This window comes from Dendroctonus ponderosae, unplaced genomic scaffold, assembly GCF_020466585.1.
Source record: "Dendroctonus ponderosae isolate FM_Combo_2020 unplaced genomic scaffold, Dpon_F_20191213v2 Dpon_F_20191213_9, whole genome shotgun sequence".
Taxonomy (NCBI): Eukaryota; Metazoa; Arthropoda; class Insecta; order Coleoptera; family Curculionidae; genus Dendroctonus; species Dendroctonus ponderosae.
In genome coordinates, this window is record NW_026019116.1 from 1,282,521 (window position 1) to 1,295,481 (window position 12,961).

At 36.8% G+C, this 12,961-nt stretch overlaps 1 protein-coding gene and 1 long non-coding RNA gene across 2 annotated transcripts in view; one reads left to right on the forward strand and one right to left on the reverse strand.

Moving 5' to 3' along the window:
- Positions 1-12,961, forward strand: part of LOC109537708 (discoidin domain-containing receptor tyrosine kinase B) — a 126,086-nt gene that overhangs the window by 67,036 nt on the left and 46,089 nt on the right. The window contains exon 4 of the mRNA XM_019904564.2: positions 3,710-3,941. Within this exon, the coding sequence (XP_019760123.1) occupies positions 3,710-3,941 (232 nt within the window). The remainder of the gene's footprint in view (positions 1-3,709; positions 3,942-12,961) is intronic.
- LOC125505625 lies at positions 4,460-5,539 on the reverse strand. The gene is made up of 3 exons (XR_007282292.1): positions 5,255-5,539; positions 5,032-5,205; positions 4,460-4,708 (listed from the first exon to the last, which is right to left on the reverse strand). It is a non-coding gene; the product is annotated as an uncharacterized LOC125505625 (long non-coding RNA).

Below are 12,961 nucleotides of genomic sequence, written 5' to 3' on the forward strand. Positions count from 1 at the left end.
CTGGCCGATTTTGGGCGTTTATAGCTTTAAACGCCGTTTAAAGACTTGATCTAACCTCACTGTGTAAAGAATTGTTGTTGTTGTCGGTCGACCGAAAATTAATAAAATAGAAATGGCACGTTCGAAGAAGTCTGCGAACATTTGATTGTTACTTATGTACTTTGTCTGTCCTGTCTGTAATTGTGTCGCCGATAAGCCAACTTCTCGGTACTTTGCGGTTTTATGTCACAGAATGCATGCAAATTTCTGCTAGAGATTTTAAGAGTTGCACACAACTACAACACATCCAATTGTACATGGGGTGAGTTCCGCGATAGAGCTGATGTTCTAGCGTTCTGGGTTTTGTGAGATTCCAGCCAAGATGTTTTACCCAGTAAAATCCTTCCTGACTCCTCCGCTTGCCTTGTTTATTCAATGAATTTTATAAGGATCTGAAAGAGCGTCCGCAGGACTTAATATTCTACTTGTTTAAGTAGCTTTTCAAATAGAAAATCTAATAAAAACGTGTATACCAGTCATAAGCCATACACGAATGCACAAACCGTGCATAAACAAAGCAAACTTTAAGATTTTTCGGGTAGTTCGAGCAGAAAAATTGGGTTTGATAAGGGATTATTGACGTCATGGACCCAAATGGTTCCTTGATAAGATGATTTTGCGATGAGAATCGTAATATTTCTCACTTTTGCAACGATGCCAGGGTTTCCAGTTTCTTAAACTGCGTTTCAATAAACGCAGTTTATGAAACGTTCCGAAGCGCTGGTGAAACCGGTCCGTCGTTAAACGCGTTTAATTTCGGCGTTTAACATAAACTTAGTTTCGTCAAACTGCGTTTCGCTTGTTTCTGATGAAAATGGGCCTAACTTTCGCCACGCACGCTGACAGCTTGACTTTGTCACTGACTGTCAGCTGACTGTTTTGACAAGTGAACGGTTTGATTTGAAAGACACGATTTTTTTTACATCGGTATGCACAATGAATAACTTCCGTCCGTTTTTGATTAAAATTCATATGGAAACGTCGAAGTTTTTTAATGATGTTCCAAAATGTGATCTTCCCAATTAGTGCATTTTTCACAATTTCTGAAAATTTCACCTATCTACTAAACAGTTATTGGAAATTATAAATACCGTCATGCAGCATCATGCAGTAAGTAAATGTTTATTTTAATACCGCAGAAGCTTAATTTCTTTAACGAAATGACAGTTATTGGAATGTCTAGTTCACTGCTTTCAGTTTTAACACTGTCTAACCCAATCTCTGTGCTTAACCTTAATAATTTGATTAATTTTACGGTGCTCTCTGTATTATTTACCTTTTTTGTAGGATTTTGGGTACTGTTTGAGCATTTCTGCTTAATTGTTACAATGGAGGAAATTCTAGAAGCCGCAGCCATAGGCGGAGCAAGTGACAATTCAATTGAATATTTAATTTTGGACAACATATTCATAAATAGGGGTGATTATGAGAACCAGGAAAGAAAATATTTTTCTTTAGAACAAATGACCGACGAAGACAAAACTTATCATTAAAAAGCATTTTCCTCTTAAAATGGCAACATGTTTTTGGATTATTTTCCATCCCTGGAGATAATTGGATTAACGTTTAAATATTCCTTTCATAAGGTGGCATCATTCTCGTAAATGAACCTTAACCGGAAATTCTTGATTTCGCTCATTTTGAAAAAGTCATTTGATGAAGAAAAAACATGTATTTAAAACTGGGTTATATAATGCCATAACCTGTAAGCGGACATTAGAAATGTCAACTGCCAGTATAAGGTAGAAATAAAGCGTACAGTAGAGCGTTAATAAGGACATGCAGTAATAGATTTAGTGGTACTTTGACACATACGCCTGCGCAATTGAGTCTAAAATGAAGGGATTCCTGAATAAAAATACTATTATGTGCGTAAACTTCGAGTTGAAATTTCTAACGTCCGCTTGCAGGTTATTTGATTGTATCCATAACCTAGTTTATATTTCCATACTAATTCGAACCTGAAAAGGGTTTTCTAAAATTCCCTGCAAAGCGTTGTATGGCGAATTTTGTAATTTTTGGCTGAAAAGACGCCATGATTGTCAGGAGAAAAGAAAATCATCAGAAAATAATGGGTTTTTGCGCTTTTGTCGCAGATTGTCAGTATTTTTAAGTGAAACTCTTCAAAATAGAGCGTTTTTGAGTAGAAAGTAAAGCCGAAGTTAAAAATACACAAAAATCTCTACAGCCTTGAGTAGGATGAGTTTTCCAAATAATGTATTAGAAACTTTCGCTTTTCTGTTCGTTTTTTGATAAAAATTATTTGATTTTTGTCCCAAATTCGAAACCGGAAAAGGATTTCAAAACTTTTTACAAACCTACGAAGGAGGCAAGTGTTCTAATAAAATGTATTTTATAATTTCTCGCAAGAAATACCTTAAGAAGAGTTTAGAAGAAATAGTAACTTTGCTAACATAGAATATTCTGAAATTTTGAAGAAATTTAAAAATATAATTAATAAATGGCAGTTAAAATAAATCTCAAAACAACTAAAAGAAAAGGTTATCAACATTACCCCAGCAACGGAACCGAGTTACTGCGCCGGTGCGTTGGGTTGACGCACCAAGCGTTTTGCGCTACACTGCGCCAAGTCCTAAAAATTAACTGAGTTACCTAGGCCTACATCAAACACCGCTGGCCCATTGAAGTGATCAGTTATATAAACTTTTATTTAGGGGAAAGTGCAAAGTGAGCTTATTATTGGGTGCGACGGCAAAAGCAAGTTACAGTCGCCCCCTCCGGTTCTTATAAACGGGTAATTAAAAGTCAATTAAAACGGGGGACGCGATATTGGGCCCGACATTGAAAAAGACGATTATTTCTTTTCAGAAGTGCCTAAATTAGTCTATAGGCTGTTTAACGGTCCTAAAAGCACGAATTTATAACAGAGGGTTTTAAGGGCTTTTCAGGCCGCTCAAGTACAAGCAGATTGGGATTCTTAAAATGATTTTCGGCTATTTGAAATGATTTGCCGAGTTAACGGGCGAAACAAATTCGGATCTGTCGGGCGGAGGCAAACAGTTGAACGCAAACAAAAAGTTCGGGCAAATAAATTAGCAACCATATCCGCCTAACTGAATTATTCTCAATTTTACTCTCACTCTTATACGCGACCGGGGGAACCCTGTTAACCGAAAGTTTCACTTATTTGGCCCAAAGTTTCCCACACTCATTTACACCTTCCGCTAATGCCATAAATAAATCCCTGCTGTCGACTTTTGAATTGGTTTTGCTTTTGAGTTTCATCCGGGATTTGTGTCTTTGGTTGGTGGATTTTTTAAAGCGCGTGGGAAAAAACTTTTCGCTTCTTCATGCAATGCAGATAAAAAAAAATATTTTTATTTTTTAATAAAACAAATGATTTTTGAAGGAACTTGATTTTTTAGCTTTGCGGATGGAGGTCTCAATATTAGCAAAAATTGATCTCAAAATTGATGATTTCACTCATCTGCGCGTTATCCTTTAAACATCCGCATCTTCCAATCTAAAGCCAGTAATAATTTGAAAGACAGTTTCTACTTGCAATTCGAAAAGTTTGCCCGCACAGACACTTTGTAAACAGTTCTGAAAACATGCAAGCATTTGTCGGGACATCCTGTTTAAACCATACAGTTTAATGTTGGGAATTTGAGCGTGAACTATGCATTTGACCACCCTTTGTATGTTGCAGGTTGCGGGTGGAAAAAGCGGGCGGCGGCTGGTGTCCAAAGTTGCAGATCGAAAAAGGCGTCCGCGAGTTTATTGAGATCAATTTGGGCGTCGTTCATGTTGTGACGGGCGTCCAGACGCAAGGACGGTACGATCGAGGACGCGGACAGGAGTATGTTGAAGAGTACCTGTTAGAGTACTGGCGGCCAGGATTGCTTGAATGGAGGGAATACAAGCGATGGGATGGAAAGAGGGTGAGTATTTATATTTTTCTAAAATGGCCTGATTTTGCTGAAGTCTGTGGATTTGCAGGCCGGGTAGAGTAGAGTTTACCTATTTGAAGCCATAGCTGCTCTGGTGTTCGTTTTTTAATAAACTTTTCAATCAAGTGTGATTCCATAACTTTTTTAATCGTCCTATGATGCTTAAAAATCCAAATTTGCAGAAAAACACAGTAGAGAGTTGCCTATTTGGGGCCCAAAACTTCAAGCTCTAGCTGCTTTTGTGTCCAAAATTTAAGTTTAAATTTTTTCTAATATCGACCGATTGCCTCAAATCAGAAAATCGACAACTTTGGTTCATTTTAAGCATTTTTGAGCGGTCCCGATATTTTCCTTATCATTAGGCCGGAAAAAACCATTGGGGTCAAAAAACATGCAAATGAAATTTCGCATTTTGACCGCAATTTTCTTAAGTGTTCGGTGCTCTCGAAAAATAAAAAGTTTCTCCAATTGTCTCGAATTTTACATCATTTCAATCTTAAGGAAACCAGGAATGCAACGAGTTTATTGAAAAATAAGCCTAACACTTTCAGGTCCGAAAAAATCGACACTTTCGGTTCATCATAAGCCATTTTTAAGCGGTAACGATTTTTATCCGACGATATTTTCCTTGCTAAAGACTCGAACGCCTCAAATATGCATATCGGAGTGGTTCTCAGGACGTCGTGGATAGGAAATTGATCGCAACGTTTCGCTGGCAGGCGTGACTACCGTCTTCAGAGGTGTGTTTGCTTTGACGGCTAACAAAACAGATCGGCCTGCGTTAATTAGGTATAGGTACACAGGGGCCCGGAGCTATGAAAATATCCCGCAAACATTAACGTTTTTTAAAGGCGATTTGCTTTCAACGCTGTCACAAGTAACTTTTCATAATTATCAGCGGAACATTAACCAAATAAAACCACGACATTTTCTCCACGGGCTACGTTTTCAGGAGGTAACACTACATATATTTTGTTCGTCTTAGTTTGCAAAATTAATTGATTTTTATTTAACTTGGAAGTTTAAAATTGACCGCTAAACCAATAAAAATATTATCGATCACTAAATTTCATTAAATTACCGGTATTGAGCTGCAAAGCAACACCGCTGCCTGACACGCCCAAATTGAAAGCGCAGCTTGCTTGCATCAGGCTTGGCAACCATGCAAGAGAATTGAAAGACGTCACGCAGATTGACGCACGATTTTATCCAGAGACCAGTACTTGTCTCTGTTTTATCATAAATTCTTTGTACCCTAACATAAAATTCAATGAAAAAAAGCAAAAATCTGCACTCACCCTTACGGCTCAGCCAAAGAAGACTGCATAATTCAAAACAACATGGAGTTCGCACGTCTAGTCAATGCCCCCAATCAATTTGACGCTAAACGTCACAGTTCGAATGGAAAATCGGTTTTCCCTGCTGACCAAGATTTTCACGCAAAACGACCGAAGGCACTATTATGGTTGAGTTACAGTCACTGTTCGGGTTGATGTCGCGAAACAACCGGCTTTTGGAGAATATTTTGAAGCCGCAAATCGCGCAGCTCGTAATCAGCGACCGGCGACGGCGAAAAGCGTTTGAGTTGCGCTGCGACGTACAGCGCATGGGCGCGTGATTCAAACCTAGAAATCGTGAGTCGAGTGTTTAGGCGTAGTTTCACTCAGCGCTTCGCAATTAACCAGTTTTTGAGGCGTTTTATTGATTTTATATTCCGGGCGTTTTTTGGAGTGAAGCTCAAAGGAAGGGCAAGGAGTGACTGACGGTTGTTGTTTGTTCAAATACCTTCAGATGCGAAATAATCGAAAATTAATCAATTTACAATTATTTTGAATGGTGAATCTTTAACCGTGGGTATCATCCTTGTTATACAGGGATGCATGTATGCAAAACCGTCAATTATTTTCTAAACTAAAATAGCTAGAATAAAACGATTGATACGGAAATGTAAAGTTATTTTCGCATCAAGAAAAATATAATATACAGGATCAGTCAAAAAGTCACAGCAACCCACTGTTCCCATTTTTCTAATGGAACACTCCGTATGTTATTCAATCATTGAATTCTGGTCTACGCTCTACCACCTATTAAATCAAATATAAAAACACTGTTCATCAAGTTATCTGGGCCATTTAGTACACTATAACAACGCCGAGTCATTCTTTTGTTCTAAACAGACTTTAATTGACGCGAATGTCAAAAATTCGTTTTATGTGAATTATTTGAGTTTTAAAATAAGAGCTTTAAAACGTTCAAGTGGAACTGAGCGTGTTAAAATATGGAATTTCAGACCCGAAGCACTTTTTTTACAAACATTTGTTAAAAAATAATAAATTGAAATTAATTTAAAAAAATTATACCGAAGTACTTTCTTGAGAAATTGATTGGTCGCAAGGGACTATTGAATGGCCTGCTCGGTGTCCCGATTTGAACCTATTTGACTTTATTTTATGGGGTCATATTAAAAAGGCAGTTTACAAAAATAAGTCACAAAATATTGAAAAGTTGCAATATAAAAGGTGACTTTTTTTATATGACCAGTACAGGGATCTTTGGAACTAGAGCAGTTACGGCGAAGGTCAAATGGACAAAGAATTGTAGCAATTTTATTTTTCTAAAATTTTACAGTTGTTAATAGATATTTAGAAAAAACTTATTTATGATAAATTGTTAAATTACTCCTAGTTCCGTTGATTTTAATTTGACAGGAAAACATTAAATAAAATACTTTCAGTTTACAGTTATTTTGAAGAAACGTCTTATGTCATTTTGTTTGGAATTCAATTTCCTACAAGTTTTGCATTTAATGTTTTTCTGTCAAATTAATGGAGAGTTTTTAGGCCCATAAAATTACGTTGGCCTTAAACACTCATCGTTATTGTGATCATGCGCAGTGTTAAAAAAATAAGATGTTTAGGCAAATAACGTTAAGTGCGGTTTTCAGTTTTTGATACCGCGTTTGTTGCACTCTTAAAGAAATAAACCTCACTATATTGTTTTCTTATCCTGTTTTGTTTGGAAAAGTTTCAAAGCTAGTTTAAGTTTGTATTGTTATTAAACAAAAAGTGGTTAAGATGGAAGAAAACATTGAGGCTGCCGTTCTGTATCGGAATGACCAGGGAGATGTAGATCACGATTTAATGAGGGGCTTAATTTTACACATTTTGGACCCACCTGTTGTTGCAAAACCGAAGAGCTATTTTTAATTTAGAAATGTACACGACATTTTTGACCCACCTCTGTTGCAAACCGAAGAGCTGTTCTTAATTTAGAAAATATTGAGCCCAGACATCGCTTTATCAATTTTAGGTTTCAGAAGGAATATATTCCGAACATATTAAATAAAAATTCAAAATCAAATAGTTAGGTTATGGGTTATACGTTAGAACCTGTGCTTGCGGTGTTAGTAGTGTTGCCTAAGTTCAAATTTGCCCAAACAATTTTCACATAAAATCCGTAATTACGCAATAATGGCGCAAACTAATCAATAAAAAATATTTTTTAAATTTACAAATATTTCTTATTCTATTATAGCCGCTTATTTTATTAATAATATCAGAAATAAGTCAAATATGTCAACAACGTCGTTCTGCTTTTTAGCGTGATGCTTATTAACGTTACAGCTACTCGTACGTAAATAAAGGAACACGTTATCCTCTAATAACGTAAACGTCCTTACTAATGTGCATGCTCAGAATAACGGATAACGTAAAACGTGTTGCAATTAAGGGACCTAAAAACTCCCTAATATCAATAGAACTCGGAGTAATTTAAAAAAATATCATAAATAAGTTTTTCCCAAATACCTCGACAGATACCAAATTTTATAAAGGTAAAATTGGTTTCAAGTAGAACATTCAAAACTACAATTCATTGTCCATTTGACCTTCTTCGTAACTGCTCTATCCCTGTACCTAATAGTCATCGAAAAAACTCAACTCAAAAATAAGTCACGATTTTACAGGTATTCCTCCGAATTTACTCTAAATTTTTTAGCAAATTTTGTTGAGCGCCTCCAATACTGTCAAGAAGTAAACGGCGCACACTTTGAACGCTTTTGGGAATCTATAAAAATATCTTGAATATTAATTATGTCCACCAAGTTTGTGCAAAATTTAAAATAATAAATCTAATAATTTAGCAAATCACAGCAAAAAATATTTTAACAACTCGATATTTCAAAACGGTTAAATTGAAGCATGTAATGTGTTATACGATTTTAGTTTAGAATATCCTGAAGACATCACGCATAGGCTAACATCCAGGGTGTTGTAATCTAAAAAAAAGGAACTTCGCTTTGCCGCAGCTTTTTGACTAATCCGGTTCGCGAAGTTTTGCCTTATGTAAATAGACTGTAAGGAACCTTTCAATTATTGTATTAATCATTGTGTTCTAGCTCTCGTAGTTTGGGAAATAATCCATAGTTTCCATACATAAAAACGGCGCTGTATGTATACTCAAACATCCTGTATATAAAAAGTTGATATTTGGCTCAAACTCTAAATAGCTTTAAAATGTCCCAACACCCAACACATAAACCAAGTTCCCAGACATTTTCCTCAAAAAATCATCCGACTTGGTATAAAGGTGTCCACGAACGCAGGTACTTGCACGACGTTGATGAACAAAATATACAGTGTGCAAAATGCTCGCGTGTCTGGCAAATGATTTTTTGCAAAATTTCAATTTTTTTAATTTTGAATTCCAGTTCAACGAGCCGAAGTCGGGAACTGTAAACCTTTTAATAGCTGAAGGCCTTGTTTTGGCTGATATTTAGTTGGCAGCCGGGATTTAAAATGAGCGCGCGGCCTTTCAATGCTTATAAACGCTTTATACAAGTGGAAATCCACAGTCTACGGCTTTGGAGGAGATGAACGTCGACCATTTATTATTACTATTCAGGGCATCAAGTGTTTGCTTGGCAGCTAAACTGCATGCATGCACGCTCAAAGCAGCCAACGTCAGTGAAACTGCAAAATCCAAGCGGTTATTACCCGAAAGATAGTCCACGTATTCACTTTGCATCTCTCAAGGGTGGAACGTGACGTGTCGTTTAAAATTTGCCATTTGCCTCCTCCATTTCACCTGTGTGAATAATACCGTTCACGTTTGGCGACATCCATGAAATGTTACGCCTTCTGATAAATTTTTACCATTCGCCTACTATTTGTCTTCGCACATTTCGGGACCATTTGTTTCCTTTATTTATATCTGTATATATATAGATATATAGATACATACCTACATATCCCCAATGCCAGGCAGATGGATATTAATTGCCGGCATAGAAGAGCGCTGTAGTGGATTCCAAAAAGAGGGGCTTTAGCGTTGATTTCCTGCTCTCATGGGTGAAGATCTTGATAGAAAAGCTGCTGCACATTTACACACTAAATTTGATTGGACTTGGATTGATAAACTCCGTAAATAATGTGCTTTTAAGAATTGGGGATATAAAAATGACAACAAAGTCAGCGTTGCCACATTCCCTTTGCATTCGTTGATTCAAGTGCAGATTTCGCGGTCGCTGATTTCAGGCTGAACCCCGCCGAAGAGAGCTGATAGGCTCCAACTTAAATTGCAAAGAAAAAGGCTCGAATTCAACATTGCAATTCTTTGTCCAGTTAACCCTTTTCGCATCTGCGGTCCTTTCGACGATCCCTGTTCCAAACATCGGGAAAATATCACCCTGGAGATACAGGGTGTTCCGTAAATATGTTAAAATATTTTAACAGCGTGTTCTCCTAGTCATTTTAGAAGGGGGTCTTCCTGAGAATTTTTTAAATTTGAGGTCTCATTTTTGAGATATTTAATCTCCAAAATTGCGAAAAATATTAGTTTTTGTTGTTTTTCTTTAAAACGGTTAAATATAGAAATTTCAATGTTGGTATACATTATAAGCTAATTGAGTGCAATTGTATCGTAGTGTTTTGCAGTTCAGTTTACCTTCATACAGGGTAGAAATGTGGAACCCCTACTTTTATTTTGTTCAGAACTTTTTTGTGTGCACGTAAACTTTTATCAGCATATTTTTTTTAATTACTACAAGTTATTGATCAACTTTTTGATCCCTTATTGTTTTTTTCTAGGGGCACTAGTTTGCCGGCAAAAAAATTAAATCGTTTTGGATTGATCAAAACTTTCCAAGTCGTTGAATTGGAAGAGGTCAAGAAGCTCCTATAAACTCGCCTCCCAGATCTCCGAAACTAAACGCCCTTGATTTTTCCTTCTGAGGCAATTTACAAAATACGGTGTATTCAACAGAAGTGAATACAATCGAGGAACTTCAGGAAAAAATATTTAATATTTCTAACGAAATAAGAACTTCAGTGCAAACTTTACGGTCTGTAAATGTTTGATTTGTAGGGTTGGCCGATTAAAATAATAACCTTTCCTTATTTCACTATATTTTCAGCATTTTATTAATTTACGAGAGACTACTAAAAATCACTAACATCCAAAAACACATCAAAAATCTTAAGATGGCTGACACCTAACCCCAAAACGTCTAAACTCCTCAAAATGGGCTCGACCATGTTGCCAGTGCAAGCCCACCTGGTCAACCACGCGGTTGCCATACCAAACTCCTACAAATTTAATTGAAAGACTGCGATTATGCCAAGAATGTCAAGGTGACCAATTTTTAATAGCTGCTAAGTTAACATTAGAACGGTTATTTAATTTTAATTTTGTTTGTTTATATCGTTGCGCATATTGTCACCATGTTATTATTTAAGTTAAATTTATTCAAACTTAATAATTTTAATCTGAACCAAAATACACAAGTTAGAAAAAGAATTTAGGTTGTTAGTGATCAATTAATGATGCGTACCAAAATTATTATATGAAAACGTTATTAGATTTTAAAAAATTAACTTAATTACTTACACATTTTGAGAACGCCAAAGAAAACTATTTTATTTTTCCGGGAAAACTAGTGGTTTTAGGAAAAAACAATAAAAGATAAAAAAGTTGGTAAATAACTTGTCGTAAGTAACAAAATTATGCCAGAAAAGTTTTAATCAAAACAAAAGTAGGGGTTCTACATTTCTACCCTGTAGAAAAGCAAACTGACCCACAAAACACTATCATAAAATGGCACTCAATTAGCTCATAACGTATACCAAAATTTAAGTTTCCATGTTTAACCGTTTTAAAGAAAAGCAACAAAAACTATAATTGTTCGCCATTTTGGAAATCAAATATCTGAACAACAAAACCTCAAATTAAAAAAATTCCCAGGAAGACCCCCCTCTAAAATGACTAGAAGAATACACTGTTAAATTATTTTAACATATTTACGGAACACCCTGTAGATCGCGAGGGTTCTCGATGGGACACCCGGTATAGAGGAGGAAAATTAAGACAAACTTGCGCAAGCCGTTGCTTTCTGCGGGCGAATCTTATGGACGCTATGACCGCAAAACGGCCTAATTAGGCGCAAAACGCGTAGGCGGGCAAACAACAAATTTGTTTATTCCAGCCGGGCGATCCTATGTTTAAATTTACACTCGTCAGAAACACCATAATCCCGAGCGGCAATTAAATTCCTTTGACGGGAGGAGGCAAAATCGTAACCCGTAAGCTAATTGAACCCTCCAAATGGGATAAGTAAATACTTAGCGAAATAAGGCCCTTCACGCCATCAATTAACGGCCCTTGTTGGCGGCACAACGCCGCACTATTTGCAACAGATATTTCAATTCAGCTCTGGTTCATTGACACTTAAACCCGATTGAAATGTACAATTAACGTGCATTTAACAGCCCCGGGACGATCCCGGATTGGTCCGCCTGCATACATCACAACGTTTTTCCATCGGGCACAAAGCCATCCAATAAAACTTCGCCTCCTCCACTTTGACAGTGGAACAAAACGTTTAATTGAAATTTTCGGGCTCGTGCACCCCGAGTTATGATTTCGCCTCAAATCCGCCATTGTCTTTATTAAAAATACCGCGAAATTCCCGGCGAATACGACAAGTCCTGTTCTATTTAAGGCATTGTTTTGCTTGAAGGCTCCAGATAAGATATCTTTATGCATCTTTTGTGTAGTTGCCGAGATATGAATACAACCCCGTCCAAGGAGGAACTCGTTGCTTTGTACGCGACTCTTCATGTATGAGAGACGTCATTTGCAGCGGAAATTTTTACGGTTCTGAATAAAAACTTGGCCGAATAACAGGAAATTGTCTGCCCGGTTATCCAGTTTAGCACGTTTTAATAAACTGAGCATTATCATGGTTGGCAACGAAATGCACTAGGGATGGTCCGTATTTAACGTAACCGCTAAAATAACATTGTTACAAACGTGTAACCTGAAAACGTAGTTACAGCTAGCAGATTTAACCGGTTGTTTTTGGAACCGTCTCATAAACTCGAACAAGCAGTTCTCAACAGCACAGAACCGATGTGACACCGTCGAGCCTCTATCCGGCTGCAGTCGTTTGCCAATTTAAACCGTTCTTTTTGGAACCGTCTCATAAAACAGAAACAGTTGAGCACACTTCGAACCAGCTGCAGCCGTTTGCCGACTTAAACCGTTCTTTTTGGAACCGTCTCATAAAACCTATACTTTGCCGATTTAAACGTTTTTTTTTTGGAACCGTAATCCTGAAAAAGTGGTTCGCGTTAGCACAGAACCGATGCGGCATCGTCGAACCCTCTATCCAGTTGCAACAGTTTCAGTAACCATTTATTAACGGAAAATATGTATAATGGCGTGTTGCCTTGATTATTGTGTTTATCACTTTTCGTTTATATGAATTTCTGTTCAGTTCTCCAGAACCATAATCGTTCAGTTATGGATCAGATATTAATTCAGAATTTTTAGTCTAGAAGTATTTAGTTTTCTGACGTTCTGTAATAGATCTTTTAAAAAAAAGGATTTCTCTCATTAATAAACTTAGCTCGAGATGTATATGCCTATAATCAGCAAACTAAGCAGACTGTACACTTACATATGAGCTATGACCAAGTTTAGAGACTAAGACATAAATTCCATCACGGTTGAAA